The sequence below is a fragment of the Tachysurus vachellii genome, chromosome 18 (genome assembly GCF_030014155.1).
Source record: "Tachysurus vachellii isolate PV-2020 chromosome 18, HZAU_Pvac_v1, whole genome shotgun sequence".
NCBI classification, from domain to species: Eukaryota; Metazoa; Chordata; class Actinopteri; order Siluriformes; family Bagridae; genus Tachysurus; species Tachysurus vachellii.
In genome coordinates this window covers 7,701,907-7,721,074 of record NC_083477.1, presented here as the reverse complement: position 1 = coordinate 7,721,074, position 19,168 = coordinate 7,701,907, and the positions used below count along the sequence as shown (strand labels likewise).

The following is a 19,168-nucleotide window of genomic DNA, read 5'->3' as shown; positions in this document are numbered from 1 at the left end:
AAGTAAAATACAAAAACTATTAGAAACTTGTTTTTTTTTTTAATTGAATTGAATGCCTTTATTGTTATTGTATTACACATACAACGAAATTAGGAGCGTTACTCCTGATTGGTGTAAGAAAAACAGACACCTAATCACAGACATATAACCACAGACAATAACAATACACTTTTACACATAAATACACCAAGTGAAATTCACATTAAGTAGTCGGAATAAAGTGACCATTGATAGTAATAAAGTGCCTATTTTCTATTTTATATTGTATTGTGTATTTTTTGCACAGTGACTATAAACTAATTCCTATCCAAACAGGAAACCCCAACAAAGGAGCTTGGAGAGCATATCTCAGGCTCTAACAGCCAGGTGTCTGAGTTTAGCAGCCCATCGGCCTCCTCCAGTTACCTAAACAGATTTCCCAACTCTGAAAGCTCCACAGATGAAGAAGGTAATGGCAGTGAAAACAAATTCATACATAAATTCTTATGATCTATTATTAATGTTTGCGTTTGCAAAACGTTTCCTTCGCATTAAGTCCTGAAAAATCTAACTTTGCTTCACAGGTGGTGCGTTCGAGTGGGACGATGACTTCTCTCCAGACCCCTCCTTTCTCCCTAAGTCAGGAAGTGATCAGACTTCAAGCAAGGCCACGACAGCATACTTCTCCCCACCCCCTGCAAGCCGCTCCTCAGAGCAGAGCTGGAGCAGCTCCACCACGTACTCCCGCTTCTCCATCTCTCCAGCAAACATCGCCAGCTTCTCCCTCACCCACCTCACAGACTCAGACATCGAACAAGGAGGTGAGTCAGTCACACTTGCGGGTTAACATTTAGCCAGAAGAGCAAAGAAACATGGGGTCTCATGACTCAAGCTAGATAAGACCTAGTGTGTTCATAATGAGTCACAGCAGAATTCACAGCAGGAAATTTAGTAGTCATAAAAATCATTAGTCATTCATTATCATTTATTAGTCTCTGGTACTTGCTTGGAATCTAATCATTAATTGGTGACTGCTATATTATATTTAGGTTATTTTAGTTCTTATTAACCGTTCTTGCCATGAAGATAGCCTCAGTAGCTGACATGGCAGTAAATTATAGCAACTAACTAACTAACTAACTGCTATATTATATACACCACACATTAAATTAACGTTAATAGATATTCAGTGAAACTTTTGTAAATCTTGTCTAATAAAAAATAGGCAGATTTGCTAAAAGCCTGATAAATGAGGCCCAATATTTGCCTTGGATTTATGTAATATTGCGAATCTCTACCCATGATGATCTGTCTTGGTTTCTTTTGCTCAGGAAGCAGTGAAGATGGAGAGAAAGACTGAAGACTTGTTTGGATGCAGTATTTGGGCTAAAAGGACACATTTTGTAAGTGTTAATGAGAATTTAGACACTTGCCTTGAAGGCTGTGATGAGCTTCTCAGGCAGCGTTAATGAAGAAAAAACTGCACAATCACAGAGTAAATCACTGGCATCGACATCCTCTATTTTTGTTCTCTTCTTACACGTCAGGAGATTAAACATTATTGTCTTTGACCCCTGATAGTGATCTCCATGAACCGTCTGAGTCTGTGGAAGTAAAGGAACCTATTGTGCTTGACATGCTTTTTCTTTAAAGCGCTTCCTGAATCATTTCTCTGTTCTCTCTCTCTGTGTGTGTGTGGATATTTCATATAAATTTTGCTGACGTTTCCACTGGACGACTGAGCCGATCTTTTCACAGATCACGGCCAATAGGCTCCTGCACGGTTGTGCAAACTTTCTCTTCTGGTACTTGGCTTTTAGATCGAAAACACTAAATTTTATGTGCTGAGCGTGTCATGCTTATCTGTTGTTAAGAACTAGCTTTGAAATAAGAGCAGCACTCACAGCTAAAGATATTTTTGCACAACGTTTTGACTGTACATTTTCTAATGGTGGCCTACAATTTATTGTATCTTAAGCAGAAACTCTTGTCAACTTTGTTGTGTGATGAGAAACATGGTGGGATGATTACTGAAATTAAGTTAACATTACAAAATTTTCTAAAAGGACAGAGGTATGTAGTGTGTCTGTTTGGCTAAATGCTCGTCATGGCTGCGTTTCTGTCAAGATTTTACTATTAGTCCAGTGCTAGGAACATCCATATCCATACATACAGGGAGGTAAGGAGCATCATTTTCCCCTGAAGAGTCTTCTAAAACACACTTTTGTCAAACTGGGTAGTATCTCACACTAACAGCATGTTAATTATTATTCATTATAATATTTTTTAATATTAAATAAATTTTTTTTTTAATATGAAAGTCACAATAGGAAAAAAAAATATTCCAAAAGTGTTTGAGGATCATGCGTCTGCAGATGTATTAAATATGAGAAAAAAAGAGAACTTTGAAACTTGGACAGTTTTATCATTTCCTTCATTTTTTTATGCAAACGAACCAAAATTTTTCAAGATGGTGGAAAGCCGCTGAGCAGCTAACTTTCTTTTTTTCCCCTGTAGTTTTAGATTGTATGATGTATTTATTAATCATGTCACTGTCTGAGTTTTTCATTCATCTTGCCTTCACCTAGAATGTAATATAATTATGAAACACTTTCATGAGAAACTTCCAGAAATCTTAAGAACACTTTAATGATTGGTATTTAAGAACTTCCTATAGGTATACATATATTTTACTAAATGCCCTGGTGTTACACTACAGAGAGGCTAACGAACAGATGTTAAACGTTTCATACTGTATTTTCCTTACGTATTATTACCACATTTAAAATCGGTTAAATCAGCCAAACATTGTTTAGTAAAGAATTTCCCTTCATTTGGTATGTGCATGGTTTTGAACTCATTTAAATAAGCTACAGAATTGAACCGAGTTGTTGAAGTGTATGAATGTTTTTGTTGTTTATGGAATTATGAAAAGAAAGACATGATGGGGTATGTAGAAGATAATTACTTTTGTAATTCAGTAAAGTAAGCTCTGTGTTTCAGAACGATGTACGTATTACCAGCACTCTTTTAGTTGATCTTGAAATTTTATTTAAGGAAATCTGTTGGTTTTATTTTGCAGTATATACATTTGCTTAATCTTGCACATCTTGAAAGTGTAACTTAATGTTGAGCTGTACGGATGTATATAAATGTTATTTCTGTCTGTAAATTGGGAATGATTGATGTACTAGGGGTAAGATAACATTTTGTAATTTAAAGCTAAAGTGCGACATATCACAGTCTAAAACATGATCAAAAATGGTTTCATTTGAAGTAAGTGAAAAAAAAAAATGGAGAAAATGCAGGTCATGTCCTTATACTTGTAAATTTTAAAAATGTGGATATTTTTACTTCATATTGATGATCATGCTTAATGTAATTGAATGAATTGTTTATAAATAATTACACTGTTTATTATGGAAATAAATTAAAAATGACCTTGACTTCACTTGAACGTGTTTTATCATCAATTTAGAGTTTAACAGTAAAATATTGTAACAGGTACATGTCTTTGGGCTCAAAAGAAATTTTCTATCTCTGTGTCAAAAACACACACACACACACACACACACACACAACACCCATGCATCATACACACTTAAGGAAAATAATCAGTAATATAGTGTTTAAAATCAGTATTCACTAAAACTGTGAGTCTTCTGTAACTGTATAAAAGGACATAACATGCTTTAAAGACAAAAGTGATGAAGGATTCAAAGTAGCAGCAGTGGGCCATAATTTAAGTTAAACCACTTAAGTTTCAGGTTTCTGTGCACGTTCTCCCTGTTTGAGTTTCCTCCCGCCTGGTGCCTGGATTCCTCTAATGGCGCCCCCTGATGGACCGGTGTCCCACTCCGAAATCACAGGACTCTGACCAGGATAAACCGGTTACTGAAAATGAGTAAGAAATACATTTAAAAAAGTGAATCCTTATTTAAAAAAAAAAAAAACAGAAAAAGACTGAGTGAGTGCTGTGGGATGTGGTTAGGCAAGGTTAAGTGAGGAGCCTAACACCCTGCAGCATTGCTCTTCACCTGCTCCTGGTTCCTGCTGGTCTGTGGACTGGGAGAGGTGATGCGCTGGGGCTCGGTGGAGTTTCCTCTGACTGACAGGTGTTCCCAACCTCCCTGTATTAGCACAAAAGCACATTAACTGTTAATCTGTACTCATGCTTCTCACAGTAGGTGTCTCTGCACCACACTTTATGTCCCTTGTAATAAAGCTAGGTAGGTTTTGGGTTCTGTACTTAGACATTCCAGAAATAAAGTACCGTAATCCCATATAAATAAATAAAAAAATAAACTACTTTTATCAGCAAGCTGTTGGATTCCGAGTGATCAGAAGGTGTGGATTAATTTTCAATAATAACAGCTCTGCCAGTATTTGCAGCTGCAAGGCAAATCATACGTTTCTATTAATGCATTGGTTGAAGCACATGGCTTTTTCTATGGTAACAGCTCATTCACAGGAACGTGTATTTTGGTTGCTATAAATAAGCCAAGCTTAATAATGAGCATTAAAGGAGTCTCCAAGTGCTTAATAATAGGTTTTTTACTGTGACAGGGATGATGTGGCTAGTGGGTGGCTGAGAATTGATAAAATTGATAAGAAAATGTGGTAAACTTGTGTATGTAGCCATAGTTATCCAATACAAACTGATTAAAAAAACAATGATTTAAGTCATGTAGCTGCAGGGCTCCTGAGAGGCACTAAAAAAACTGTTTGCTATCGTCACAAGATTATAAGTTTCAATAGCAAAGTTGCCACAGACATTTGTAGCAAGAGTCCAAGAGTCTGTGCTCTCTGGATAGGATACTCTCAAGGCATACTAAGTAACTAATCACGGGTATCTGTGATCTCATACATATGGAAGGGATCGTACTGTACTTACTTAGATAGTACTTGCCTAAGTGTGGTATGCTATAAAGAAAGTATGTTAGCCTTCATGTACATTAGGCTAAGGGAAAAAATTGTTTCCACCAAACAATTTGTTCAATCTGTTATTTGGACCACTTTTTTTTTTTGGCCAGATTTGGCACCATGGGAAATGATGGGTAATAAAAAAAAAAAAAACAGGAAAACTTACACCAATCCCAAAGTCCCATGATAATCCTTTAGGCTGCATGGGTCTCAGTCCAAGCCTGTGGCATATAGTGCCAGATTTCTCTGTTGGAAAACCTGGAACCTTATCAGCGATTATCCAAACCTGGAAAATGATTCACATTGCTATCATAGTTACCGGGAAACACCAAGCTAAGGTCAGTTAGGTCCATGTTATATTTTGCAGGGCAAAACCGCTAAAGTTACAGAGTTTTACAGAAGGGAGAGGTTTCATACCTGGTCCAGTGGTCCAATGGAAACTTTGCACACATTACCACAGATGAGCTCCCATGCAGAACCTTGAGGATAACTAGGGGTCAGGCCCTGCCTATACCATAGATTACCTGTTAGAACACACAGACACATCAGTGACAACCACCATTTTCAGTACTTGCAAAAGTTCCCCCCCTTTTTTTTTCTTTCTCACCGGTTTCATCAACAGCAAATACAGAGGTCCTGCCCACAGACACCTGTTTGAGAGTCTGTCTGTTGGGAGAGGGAATGTGGTACCAGCACTCGCCTGCAAAACAATGATAAAATACACATTATTTATCAGCTTTGTGTCATCTGAGCTTATCTTCTAACTGCCTCTGTGGTAGCAAACGGAGTCTAAAATGGCCACAGATTTCAGCGCTTACTGGAAGACTGTAAGATGTTCCCAAGACAACTGTGACATGCCTGTTGCCAACCAGGTGGGACTCAAGATGCTCAGGCCAATTGCTCATCTTCTAAAAAAAGACAGTGGCACTAAGATAAGGCTTCCACTAGTCAAGATCTTGACCCTGCTATTGGCATCCTAGGGCTGATTTCAGGCACCCATGTCATGTGAATATTAAATGAAGCTCTTGACGTATATGTGAATAATTTTATGCATTGCAGTTACAAAACAACTCCATAGTGACTCTTGCCCCTTGACCTTACTATTTGTCCACCACATATAGCAAAGACCCGAGCTTCTTATCCATTTGTAAGATTTCTCCCCTCAGCTCAATGCAGCTTCCTACCCATTTTCCAGCTACTTTGCACTTAGTAGTAAAATGTTTGTGTGTATCAAATGTCCAATTAAGGTCATGCCAAGAAGACAATATCTGTAAATAACAAAGATGTTACCTCTCCTTCTCCATACTGGATACACCTCTAGCCTCAGCTGTGCTTCACTATCCTATCAGCGTCGGAGGCAAAGAACTGTCACTGAATCTGACGACCAACTTTCAACACTTTCCCCCTGTTCACTCTAAGAGAAACTGGATCACACTGAGTATCGACTACCTAGGTTCCTCGATTACTCACCACTGGCCCCTGGGGCAGTAGAAGCTTAGTGGTTAAGGCATTGAGCTACTGATTAGAAGGTCCCTGACAACATCAAGCTGCCATTGTTAAGAACATTAACTGCTCAGTTGTGTCCTGTTAGTCATGCTAAAAAAGGTCTTATATTATCTTTAAACACAAACCATTGCATTCTTATTGCTATAAAACACAAAAGTCATTCCCTGGCCTTGCTCCATGTCACCTGCAGGGTTTTGGGCTGAAACTGAGCCACGGTAGAAGACTGCTCCGTCCCGTGCGATTGCCCACACCTGGTGTCCTCCTCCAATGGATATGGACTTAAAGGGCTGATCTGTCCCCACATGGAGCCACGAGCTGCCCTACAGTACAGAAACACTCAATCAGAGCAGCTTTCACATTTTACAATGAGCAGAAAATGTAGGACACATGGATTTTGAAGTGTTGCTGTTAATTGGGGCAGAGAGAAAGGTGACCCTCAAGTACACATTATAAAGCTCACTCTTTACTGAAATATCACTGCAGTCGATGCTGATGATGCACACATTCAGTCAATACTACTGATGAACACACAGGTAGATTTGCCCTCTTATTATTATTATTATTATTATTATTATTATTATTATTATTATATAGGTGCATAAAATAAGTGCAGATTTAGTATCTGTGTGTAATTCATAAAACTAGGTACAATATCAAAACGAGGTGATTTGAGGGCAAAAAAATTCAAGAAGCCCCTGTCTTCAAGTTCCTTATTACATCATGACACTATTTATGTGAACTGTATATATAGCTACATTTTATAAATTCATTTTAAGGTTTAAATTTTAGTCACATTACTCTTTATTTACAGTTAAATTGCATTAAATAAATCAGTGAAATACTAAGATGTTATTGTTATATGATATTGATTTTTATTACTTAACTGCAAATCAAACATTTTTCAGGTTGTTGAAATGTTGTGCTCTCTTTCACACACACACACACACACACACACACAGAGTATCAGAAACTAATTCAGAGACTGATCAGAAACTAATTTCAATGAGTTTCACTGAATAATAATAATAATAATAATAATAATAATAATAATAATAAACTATAGGTGGAATTTGCATGCACACAGTTTATGTTCAGATTTGAATGCTTGAATTTTTTTTGTGTGTGTGTGTGTGTGTATATGGGATGTGTGTCCCCTCACGGCTGGGTTCTCTGCAGTGACACCCAGGCGACACAGGACGTCTCCTTTCTCACTGATGGCCCACAATGGAACTTGCTCCAAGCTGGTCTGAGCCAGACACGGCAGGATGGTGACATCAATAAGAGGGATGGGTGGGACTTTCTGCCAGGGTCCGATTATAGTAATTTTACATTTCCTATGGAGAATGATGACACGCTCATCAAAAATACCAGGCTATTTTTTGTTATTTTTAATTAATAATGAATAAATAAATAATAATTGTAATTAATTTTAATTCAAATAACAATCTTTAGGCTATTAAAGAAGCAATCTGTAATTCCCAGTGCCCTCTGCTGTTTGTGATGTGAATTGCAGGTGCATTGAACATGAAGAGAAGCCTCACTCTTTCCCCTTAACTGAACCCACCCCATTTTGGTGAAACTATGTACACCTTGTGAACTGCCATTCAGGACAAAGAGCAGAACTAAATAGCTGAAATTCAGACACTATACAGATTTATTGCAGGGAAAAAATTTGGAAAGGCATATTTAAAATTCTCCTCTTATTAAAAGGTCTTGAACTTTCAGTCTACACCTTTAAATATATTATTATGTACAATATATTCAACACAATGTTTATGGTTAAATATTATAGAAATCTTTACCTGACCCAACGCCTTCTTCTAACGAAGTCCTTCATGGTCTTATACCCATGAAATGTCCTGTATAAAAGTGTTATATGAAATACAGCTCTGATCAGTGACGTAATCTTTACAGCTTATTGGAATAGTGTTCTCATAGGAAAAGACATACACATGGAAATCTGCAGCATATTGCCAGCCTTCTTTATCTGTCCCTCCTGGAGTGCTATAGTCAATAACCCAGTCTGTCACCTGCAGAGATAGACATAACAAATGAGACCTCTATTTGTATCTGCTATTACAGTGCTCCCTAATAGCCAAGGTGTGGCTAACTCTCTTACACTCTCCCAAGTCTCACAAAAGTGGCACAAAATGGCAAATCATCATTCATTTTATAACCTGGAGATTTTGAGATCAAATTAGTGAGAAAATTGGAAAAATGTCTTTTCTGGGTCAACACTGGCTAATAATTTAGGCATTAATTGGAGTAGAGACTTAATTTAAACTGCATCTTGTTTGCAGGTCTGTGGCTCAATGTGGAAAAAAAAGTCATTTTAATTAACTTTTTTTTTTGTTTATATTGTTTGAATTATAAACCAGCCTGTTTTTGATCCCAAGACAGGACCCTAAATATTAGAAATGCATACACACACATTATATATATATATATATATATATATATATATATATATATATATATATATATTTCAAATTTTCCCCCAGTACAGAGAAATGTGTCCCATTGATTTAGGTAATCACCCATGCTTTAAAGATGTGCTGGTGGACAGAGTAAGAAGTAAAAATGAGGATATTTGAATATTCAAATTTCATATACAAGATCACATATAGAAGAAGAGATAGAGGACACTATGTCTCTAGGACATTAACAACATGTAATGTGTTGGCCAACCCATTTCCACTCTGCGGAGGGGGGTTTGGTGGTATCCTTGGTGCACTCCTTTAGTCCAAGGGCATCACTCCACATGTAGCGGTCTGTAGGCAGACCCCTAAGGAGTCGAGCAGGTAGAAGTTAATCGAGAGTTAATCAGCAGCAGGAGACAAGCTAGAGAAAATCACAACAATGGGGTGTGACTTACTTATTTGTGTAGCCAGTGACAGGGTTCCAGCGCTGGTTCTCATAGATGTAAACGTTCCTGATATCAATCAGTGTTTGCGGATCCGTTTTGCTATCTGGTTTAACTTTCAATTTTAGAATATCAAAAGTTACTAGGACAGCTGTAGTACTGAAGGGTTTAACATGCCAATAATATGAAGGGCGACGCACCAAGGCAAGCACAAGCAAGGCTGCATAGTAACTCTAACTGTCAGGCTTGGTGTATTATAAAGTTTTACCCTGAGCTTGGTTTTCACCATGGCCGATTGTGTAGACCCAAGCAGTGTGATCATAGCCGATGCCCCAAACCACACCCAGACTGTTAGACTCCACCGAAATCAGGTGGCCAGGGACCTGACGCCAAAACCTGAGCTCATATACACACACATACATACATACAAAATACACAAGCACTATCATGCCATACCAAGCAAGGTAATAGAAGACTGCTACAGTATATTAAAAACAAAAATTCATGCAAATAAGTAGTGAAAGAGGAGGCACTGTGATGATATGAACATGCAGCAAGCAACTTCTTAAATGCAGAAAAAAACAGTGACGGATAAAAAAAAGAATAGGAATAAAACAGCAAGTCGTACATCTGTTCACAGGGTAAATACTGAGCAGGAGCTTCTAAGCAGGGTGAAGGCTCATGCACCATGATATCCCCTTTGGTGGTAACAGCCCAGAAGGCTTGCTTGGATGGAGGGCCATGGAGAGCTCTGGACTCACAGCAAGACTCGTTCAACAGAGACAGCTGCAGGAAATTCACAGACTTCTTACTATTGTCATTGCACATCCAGATAATATTATTTTTTTATTACTAGCAATTCACTCTAACTATGACCGTGAGGCAGGTTTTGGATCTCACATGAACTGAAACAACCTTGTGTTTGGAACAGAGCCTTTAAGAGCCTCGATTCAATTCAACTACATTTTCATTTGTGTAGCTCTTTAGCAGAAGCTCTAATAATAGACATTGGGGAATGAACTCAAACAGACATGAACTCAAAAGAGAAATCATTCTCTTCTTATTGACAATGGATACTGGAATCGTACGTCATTACAACTGTCTATTATAAAGCAATACTACAGTAAGTCTGTTGACAGGATGTTAAGTAGGAGCATGTTATAAGAATATAACAGGGTATGAGATGAGCTGTGGCCTCTAATTCCTGAATGAATAAATCGTTTAAACGAAGCACTGAGTTGCAGTTTGCTTATCCCTGGATGAGTATTTGGCGTTGTTGCTGAATTACCCAGCTCTTCATGTCTTGCTGGGACTCTGTAGCTAGTAGAATAGGCCATCTTTGCCTTGTCCTCTCAGTTGTATAGATAGCCAGAGCATACATGGACTCCCATTGTACTGGAACGAGAGCTGTAACTTCCCTCATCACAGCATAAAGATACTGAGACAGGAAAATATAGAGTGAAAAATAAATAAATAAATCACACCTACATTATAACACATACATGACTTGTGCATAATGAAATGCTCCAGTGTTTATAATGTCCTTATAGCACATGAGAAATCTGAAATTACCATTGGTAAATTCTGCCACATTTCCAAGCATAAAGATAAAAACTGAAATCATGTTTACTAAAGGCCAGTTGTTGGGACACACAAATGTTGGTGAAATAGGTGTATCTTCTTAACCTTTTGAGATTCCTTCAGTCAAAGTTAAGCATATAGTCTTTCACAAAGTTAGTCATTTACTTCTTTTTTTTTTTTTTACTTCATTTACTCACTTTCCACCTGTCAATGTTAATTCACTGTCTGTAGTCACACTTCAAATTTGGAACATTTACCAATAGGGTTGAGCTTTTAGACTTTCATTATAAGTGTGGTTTGTGGAAATAGGTTTTCCATTTGTTTCCAAGTTCAAGCTCTTGCTCATAAAAACTGCATGTATATAATTGGTATGAGGTTTGCTAAATATTTCTTCACATTTTGTTCTGTGAGCACCAGATTATGTACTGCTTACCTTCTTCTCCTGGTTGTGTGTATAGTAGAGGTAGATTATGTCGTCATGGGGAGCTTCACTACCCCTGACCTGCTCCAGGGTCACACACACCTCCTCTAACTGACGGGGATGCCAATCCCTCAACCAGCACATGGCCACTTTTTTCACACTGACAGACTAGTACACAAAAAACCTTTATAATAGTCAGCTTACTACTACAGTCCAGTGGAATATACAGTATAAGACCCTACCTGCTATAACTTTAATTACAATTCCTCTGTTTAAATGTATATCACAGGTGTAGGTGTTGTGTGTACCCGCTCCATAGTGATGTCTTTCTCTTGCTGTGTTCTCTCTGTCATTGGGCCCTGGTCACCTGAGACCCTAAGAGCAGGATTGATGGAGGCAGACAGAGGTCCTTCATCTGGGAGAGAGGAAGCAGTAAGAAAAGAGAGAAAATAGAAAGTTTCATGTCTTAAAACATAAATACAATTGATTTCACAAAATGAAAACACTGCCTTCACTTTCCGGTTAACTCAGTGCATGCCTTTTTGGAAAACAGGGCAAAACTGAGCAGGTTTGCTTCAGCTGGGTGCAGATTTTTTCAGGGCCAAAAAATGCCTCAAATAGAGCCTGAAAATAGCAAGAGTTTGATTTGATTTGCCAATCAAATGCGTTCTAAAATATTATACATCTGTAAACACTTTAAAATGAAGAACAAATACATAACTAAAATACAATACTAATTACGATATACAAATATTACGCTAATTAGGTACCTGGCATCTCCAGCCAGCTGACGTTTGTGTTGGAATCTATCTTGCATTGTCCTGCAGTGATCCATGCCCATAGTGGCCGTTCCTTCTGCTTTATGGCTTCTCCCAGCTCCAGGGGGTACACAGCTACAGCTTTCTCTGCCGCACTGGCTGAGGGAACTTTCATCTCTGCCAGATCCACATTACTCCATGGCAGCTCGCTGCCTTTTGGTTGGCTGCCTGAATTCTGGCGAGGCGCAACAGCCTCTTCTACCGTCTCTTCATCTGCGTCAAGCAAAGGAGTGCTGTGTTCAGTTAGCAGGGCTGGTACAAGGCTTTCACCAGTGACTTTGGGACTGTTAGCACTGTCTTCGCAGCCCAACACCGAACCCTCGGTAGGTGCGGCAATTTGAGCGCTGATGAAGCAAACATCACTGTGCGGTACAAGACAGAGAGAGTGGGGGAATCAGAGCCATACAGCACCATAAATATTATACTGGGAATATTTGCAGGAGAGGTGTGCATCAAACCTGTGGCAAAGCAAAAAGTTTGTTTACTCTCATGGGGGCAGGAGGTGATCAAAACCTCATTAACATAGAACTTAACTGGACCAAATTGTATACAGAGAAAGTAACAGTCAGGGCAGCTGGGATTGGTCAGAGGAATGAGCAGGAATATGCACTCTGATTGTATCTAAACAGCGCCATCTCCTGGTGATAAATGGCACCGTGGGAAGAAGTCATAATGACATTTTAAGTGTGCTTCACTTACCTGGGCTTGTTGGTGGCATGACTGTTATCCACTTGGGCACACACAGGAACCCATGCCTGTCCTGTGACCTCAGAGAGGGTCACGCCATGGCGAAAGTAAAGACTCCTGTCCTCACTGCCAACACCCCACACCTGCAATGTATGATAACAGCATAAATGTTGAAAGGAAATACTAATAATCTTTTACATTTAACTAAAAGATTTTAACGGATTAAAAATGGCATCATTTAAATGCATTATTGTATCATGATCTGACATGCCCTTATTAAACAGGTGTATGTGACAGGTCACTGCCTCACATAAACCTGCCATGCCTTTAGTTCTGGATTAACCAATTACCAAGTTATTTTTATAGCTGAATATGAAATTATGTTACAACAGAATCTGGGACTCCAGTATGAGTCTGGAGCTTTGGCCTAACCTTTTGAGCAAAGTATCTATTAGCAGAAGCGGAGATCTGAGACGGCTTAAATTTTATACTCGTTAAGCACCACAGCGTAAACCAATAAAAGTTAAGAGCTAAAGCAGATATTCAGGTCAGGACATATTCTCCTGAATGTACACAAGCTTGGTATCAAAGTGTAAATATCAATAGTCATACCTTTGAGTCTTTACATAAATTCATGTAGTTTGTGATGGCGTTTAAGTCGTAGTTATTATAAAACTTAGGCTGTGTATATCATACATTCACCACCTCTAAACGTCCTCGTCCAGCATTTTTATCTGCTGACTCAGCTCTAATAAACGACATATTGTCAAGTTAAACAAAATTAAAGTAAGAAAGTGATTAAAGTAAAGTGAGACCATAGCCAAAGCTGCTGGGAATAAAATGTGAAATATGAGCATGTGGTGTTAGAGCCAAACCAAAATTAGATATGTTCCCATATGGCTGTCCAGGCTTGAGAGTATAGAAGGAGTATATATTTGGCCGGGATAAGCTGTGTCCAGTGTGCAGAACGGGCAAGTGTGGGGTTTGAATTACAGACAGACAGATAGAGAGATAGATAGATAGAGAGACAGAGAGACAGAGCTAGGTAGAGAAGGACAAGGAGGGGTTTGCATCTCTAGCAAGCATTACTATGAAACTCAGTAGTTCCAGCACTTCAACCAAAAAAAAGACACCCAGAGAAATGTGACTCTGGCATGAGGCATGAGAAAGTGTGAGTTGTCTGTAGCTCTGCATGCACATGTTGGCCAAAGGATCTAATGACACATAATTCTGCATGTGAGAATGCTAGTGTAATTAGACCTGCCCCTAGCCGTCTCTCGACAGTGCATCATGGACAGACCGGAGTCATTAAATAAAAAAAATCACTACACAATTACAGCATTTCAGTCAAATCACACCATGATGCTGACTATCAGTTCACTGCTTTGATAAACTGATGTAACCTGTGCACCTCTGATGACTTCCTGTGTCTTTATAATGTGTGTACTAGTCACTGGTGAACCGAGAGACAGTAGAATAACGAGAATATAATATCTAATATCTAAATTCACCTAAAAATTCAATGAAATTTCAATATGAACGTATTGTGTGCTAATGGAAAGACATGTCATTTGCTTGAAATGAAATATCTTAAATTACTTGGAAAAACTTCTATAAATCAATCAACACTATTAAAACATACAATAGTATATAATTGCAGTGCAATTTTCCACCACTCAGTTCAGCGTCTCATCGGTTACAGAGAGGTGGAAAATTGTCCAGCGTATAAACCCGAGACTCTGTACCATCTGGCAGTATACCGGTCATATAAGCTACAGTTTTGACCTTGAGTGCATGCTTGTGTTGTGTTTCTGTAAAGGCACTGAAGTACAGGAAAAGAAATGTAATAGCTGGACTGTAACATCCTCTACCCAGCACTATTTCTAGCCCTCTGCTGTTCCTCACCTGATCACCGGGCCCCACACTGATCATCGTCATGTCCCCACCAACACTGATCCAGCCAAGGCCAGTGGCATTGTGGGAGTTCACACCTCTTCTGAACCATACCTATGATACGCATGTACTCATTTAGTTTTAACAAAAGGGTTCAAAAACCTTGATCATTTATACAAAGCAAACCATGTTATTAATCAACAATGCACTATAAACATTTTTTTTTTAATGTTATACAGATTCAAACCCTGCTGTCTACATGGCTCTGTGGATGTTTCTGATTATACACACAAATCTGTTGAATTCTAAAAACTGTTTGATCAGAGGATATTGTTTCATTGTCTATAACAGCACAGCTCTTAGACACAGTAATAACAGCATAAAACTCTGTGTCATATAACAAGCAAAAAAAATAATCAGTGACATGGTGAAGATTTCTGTGAGACGTTTATTAAGCATTTTTGGAAATAGTTTACGTTTTCTGCCATGGGTAAGCCTTCATGATAGAGAAGACTGTGATTTCACGATTGATTTCTTGGTAACAAACTGTATTTTTATATATTTTTTGGTCGTAATTCCTTCAGGAGAAAGTGTGCAAATGGTTTTATGCCACTTGTGTAATTCCAAGCTTCGTAGCCTCTTAACCGTCTAAAAGAATTCCTAATCAACTTGTCTCAACTTACCACTGAAAGAAATCTTCAGTTTAATATGGTAGCATTAATGTAGCTATTGTTACTGCAGAGTACCAGTGCTGTACTATAAAACTGATACAACTCCTGTTGTGATGCAGCGTATTTTTAATTTAGTGTAAAATGAATTATTTCTTTGCTATGTATGGTATGTAGTTGTGCAATATGTGGCCGAAATGTCCCATATATTGCCGACCATTGTACATTTTTTATGTTTTATTTGTGTGTGCATTGTTTTTTTAATGCAAAATTATTTCAGGGAGTTCTTTAAATTGGGAGTTCTTTGAAGTGGTCTCATACTTTCAGATTACATTTTAACACTATAAGTAAAAACTACTATAAAGTGAAAATCTACTTGTCCTTTATCTGTAAAGTCTGAGGATGAATCTAGTAACATAATCGCTGACTAACAGGCCAAGTAAACGCTAATGTATATGTAGAGTGTAAAACGAGCAAATCCTACTTTCTTGTCCTTGGTGATTGCCCACACCACACTGACCCCCACTGCTACATGGGCAGCTTTGGTATGAATTGGAGGATCCACCATCACCCATGATGTCCCTGAACAGAGCAAAATCCAGGAACTCCATCACTGTGTGAAATCACTGACGCAGCATTAACCTGTTTTCAGCCTGTGTTCTTCATTTAAACTATGAATGAAGTGAGAATTATGAAGTGAGAATGACACACGGCATAAGGTACTGACCTTTAGGGCAGTGTTTGTGGATGCCTGTCCTGACGAGAAGCTGTCCGTCCCACAGCACGGCCCACAGCAGGTCTCCTGGACCGGCGCTTATTTGTGCCACTTCAGTGGATTCAGGCACAGGGATGTTTTCCCATTCTGTGCCTTCTGGATTCTGCTGATGAATGCCTGAACGAAACCACACCTGAGCACAGGTGTACATTCTTTACATCCTTGCAGTCTCATATTATTTTAGAGAGGATTCTATAATACTTAAGTGTAAAAAACATCAGAGTTGCACTGACCTCTAGTGGACAGAAATGTGCCTTATTTGAATGTTTACATAATATTATTTACATAACCCTTCATCTTTTTCATAACAGAATATAAATTCTGTGTAGAAACTACAAAAATATAATATGTAATATTAAATTCAAACATCAAATATGTGTATGTGTTCTTGAAGAAGACAGCAATCCAAAAAAGCAAGGAAAATCAACACAAAATACGTTGAAAGAGAATTTTTAATCTGAGATTGTTAAAAAAATGGTCTGTGAATGAGTCAGAGTTATAAATGTTACATGCTCTGCATCTCTTTCAAAGCCAAGTAATAATATTAATTTTTGTAATATTAATGTTCTTTTTTTTTTTAGCATCAGGTCTTCATTAAAAAAATAAGAGGTCTTACCTTTCCTTGCTGAGACACAGCCCACAGGGAGACGGGTTTCTCTGGTCTGTCGCCCATGTCCCAGCCTCCACAGCTAATATCACTGAAGGGCTCTGGAGGAGGTCGGCCTTTGTCTAAAGGCACCTACACCAACACACACATGCACACATTACACACACGCACATTACTCTTTAAAATACATGTGTGTGTTTATGTGTGTATATATAATTGGTATTATATAAATATAGTAGTAGTAGTCACATAATTAGATTAGTGGAGTTTGCAACTAAAAGTCTCATGAAATTTCAATGTAAATACATCTGTTCCTTGAAGGCTGTAGTTTCTTACCTAATTTAGCTAAAAAGTATTAAAGTAGTTATCAAGGACAAAGTCCAGGAAATGTGTCAGTCAGGGTTGTGTTATAAGAAATACCCCAAACTTTGAAATTTTGTTTCTTTAGAAATTACAATTAATCAGTTTCCCTGACTTCATAAAACTTGGTTTCCTTGGCACAAAGCCAATACAGCTCATCACCCTGACAATAACATACACACAGCAAAGCATGGGCATGGTAGCATCATGCTAAGAAATATCCTCTTGGTTGTTTCTCTGAATAAAGCTCTACTCACTAACAAAACTGTAATCAACAGAATTCATTTCACCTAAACATATCATTGTAAAACACTAGTCTATGCTTACAGTGAATATAGTCTCATGTAATTCTGATATTAACATTTTAATGTTCGAAATTCTCTCCTTATTAGCTCTAATTGATCCCAATTGACTGTGATGACCTCATACACCTGATTATACCTTGGCCCATAATCCAAGTGCTTTATATTTCCTGTAACGAAGCCACCGTCTCCGGCGGACACACGAGTTCCACTTCTTATCTTTAGTGAAGGTGGTAGGGAAGTCCACAGCATATTCCCAGCCCTGCAGGACAAAACAGCACATCTGGCTGCAGCTTTGATGAAGGAAATGTTTTGGGCATTTGATGAATTTTGATATTAGCTATATATACACACTGCTTTGTTTGTTATTTCTATTGCACTTTAATATATATTTATATAAATGTTAGGTTCCTTGTACATAATGTCTGTACATACACCTCCAGAAAAGATATGAAACTGCATTTGTCGATAGAAAAACTATATATATTATAAACTATAGTATAATTTTCACAATTAAGGCAGTGATTTGAATCTTTTAATCCAGTGTAAAATTGAGAATAAAACAAAATTCATAGAGAATTACTCATAAATTAATATTATGTTCAATAAATGCACGTTAGACCTATCTGACATATTTGTACATACGTGCATCATATCTTAAGAGTTGGAATATAGTGTTGCGATCCTATGTGGGTCTTAATGCCGAAAGTTTAACAATTTTTTAATCTAATGCTTAAAGGATCACCAGAATTTAAGGGGAATTGTTGTTTTATTGAGGTTTATACCTATCTGTACAGTACTTATAATTTAGGAGAGTGTATTGTTGTATTTTTATTGTTCATTTTGTTCTTATGTTGTTTATATAATTCCAGTGTCCTATCCCATATTATACTCACCCCAGTAGATGTGGACTCTCTGCCACAGCTTTCATCATCCACGTACCAGTCTCCTTCCCACTCCCAGTTCTCAGACGGCAGGTGAAAGCTGTGTAGCGGCTGTGGCTTCATGCCAAACTCGTCAGTCCACGGCCAGCGATCTGTGGGCAGGAGGGTGTCCGTGTATCCCTCTACTGGATTCCATCTCTGCAAGACATTCATCCAGTACATTACATAAAAAGACACATTATTCTAGCTCGAAGCACAGGCCTGCTGTTATACTAGACTGTACTGTATACAGTACAGTCATTTACCTGGTTCTCATAGGTTTCCTCCTGATGACGTATGATCACGTCACTGGGGAGTACATTGAGGTAAACCTGTTGATCAAAGCCTATGGCCCAGCAGCACATATCAGCAGCAGTTATGCGTTTCAGCTCCAGCTGATTCTCCATGCATTGCTGCCAGCGCCCCCTAGTGATGCACAAGCTGTACACCTTCCCATACACATCTACAGCCCAAAACACAGAGCTCGGCATGGTGGAGTGCTAGCAAAACTGAGGTCACACACACACACACACACACACACACACACACACACACACACACACACACACACACACACACACATTGACAAAATTATTACATCTCTTACCTTGACCCTAGTAACCAAAAAAAGGCTAAATCTAACATTAGAAATAACATTTACTCGAGTTAATGTTTTATATTTACATTTTTAAAACATCTGATACTCATTATTTTTTATTTATAATACCGTTTTAAGGCACACGACGGTCAAAATACCATAACTGATGCCAGCTGAGCCCCAGAACATCAAACAGAACTTGTTATTCCATAAAGAAACTTACACCTTATAATAGTGAAGAGTCTGCAGGCCTCCAGCATCCAC

The 19,168-nt window shown here is 38.3% G+C and overlaps 2 protein-coding genes across 3 annotated transcripts in view; one reads left to right on the top strand and one right to left on the bottom strand.

Moving 5' to 3' along the window:
• The window catches only part of lmtk2 (lemur tyrosine kinase 2), a 20,890-nt gene extending 17,460 nt beyond the window's left edge, over positions 1-3,430 (top strand). For both annotated transcript variants that reach the window (XM_060892795.1, XM_060892796.1), the window contains 3 exons: positions 316-448; positions 564-800; positions 1,311-3,430. In XM_060892795.1, coding sequence (XP_060748778.1) covers positions 316-448; positions 564-800; positions 1,311-1,339 — 399 coding nt within the window. In that variant the 3' untranslated portion in view covers positions 1,340-3,430. The remainder of the gene's footprint in view (positions 1-315; positions 449-563; positions 801-1,310) is intronic.
• tecpr1b (tectonin beta-propeller repeat containing 1b) lies at positions 3,400-19,168 on the bottom strand. Its single transcript, XM_060892797.1, has 26 exons — positions 19,130-19,168; positions 18,573-18,815; positions 18,280-18,465; positions 17,523-17,645; positions 16,731-16,853; positions 16,067-16,247; positions 15,824-15,921; positions 14,684-14,785; positions 12,791-12,921; positions 12,044-12,453; positions 11,582-11,688; positions 11,286-11,441; positions 10,560-10,709; positions 9,900-10,057; positions 9,540-9,667; positions 9,284-9,386; positions 9,097-9,193; positions 8,359-8,438; positions 8,211-8,267; positions 7,568-7,742; positions 6,593-6,728; positions 5,510-5,602; positions 5,320-5,426; positions 5,069-5,188; positions 4,017-4,109; positions 3,400-3,873 (listed from the first exon to the last, which is right to left on the bottom strand). The coding sequence occupies exons 2-26, from the start codon at positions 18,795-18,797 to the stop codon at positions 3,871-3,873; spliced, it is 3,342 nt and encodes a 1,113-aa protein (XP_060748780.1). The 5' UTR covers positions 18,798-18,815; positions 19,130-19,168; the 3' UTR covers positions 3,400-3,870.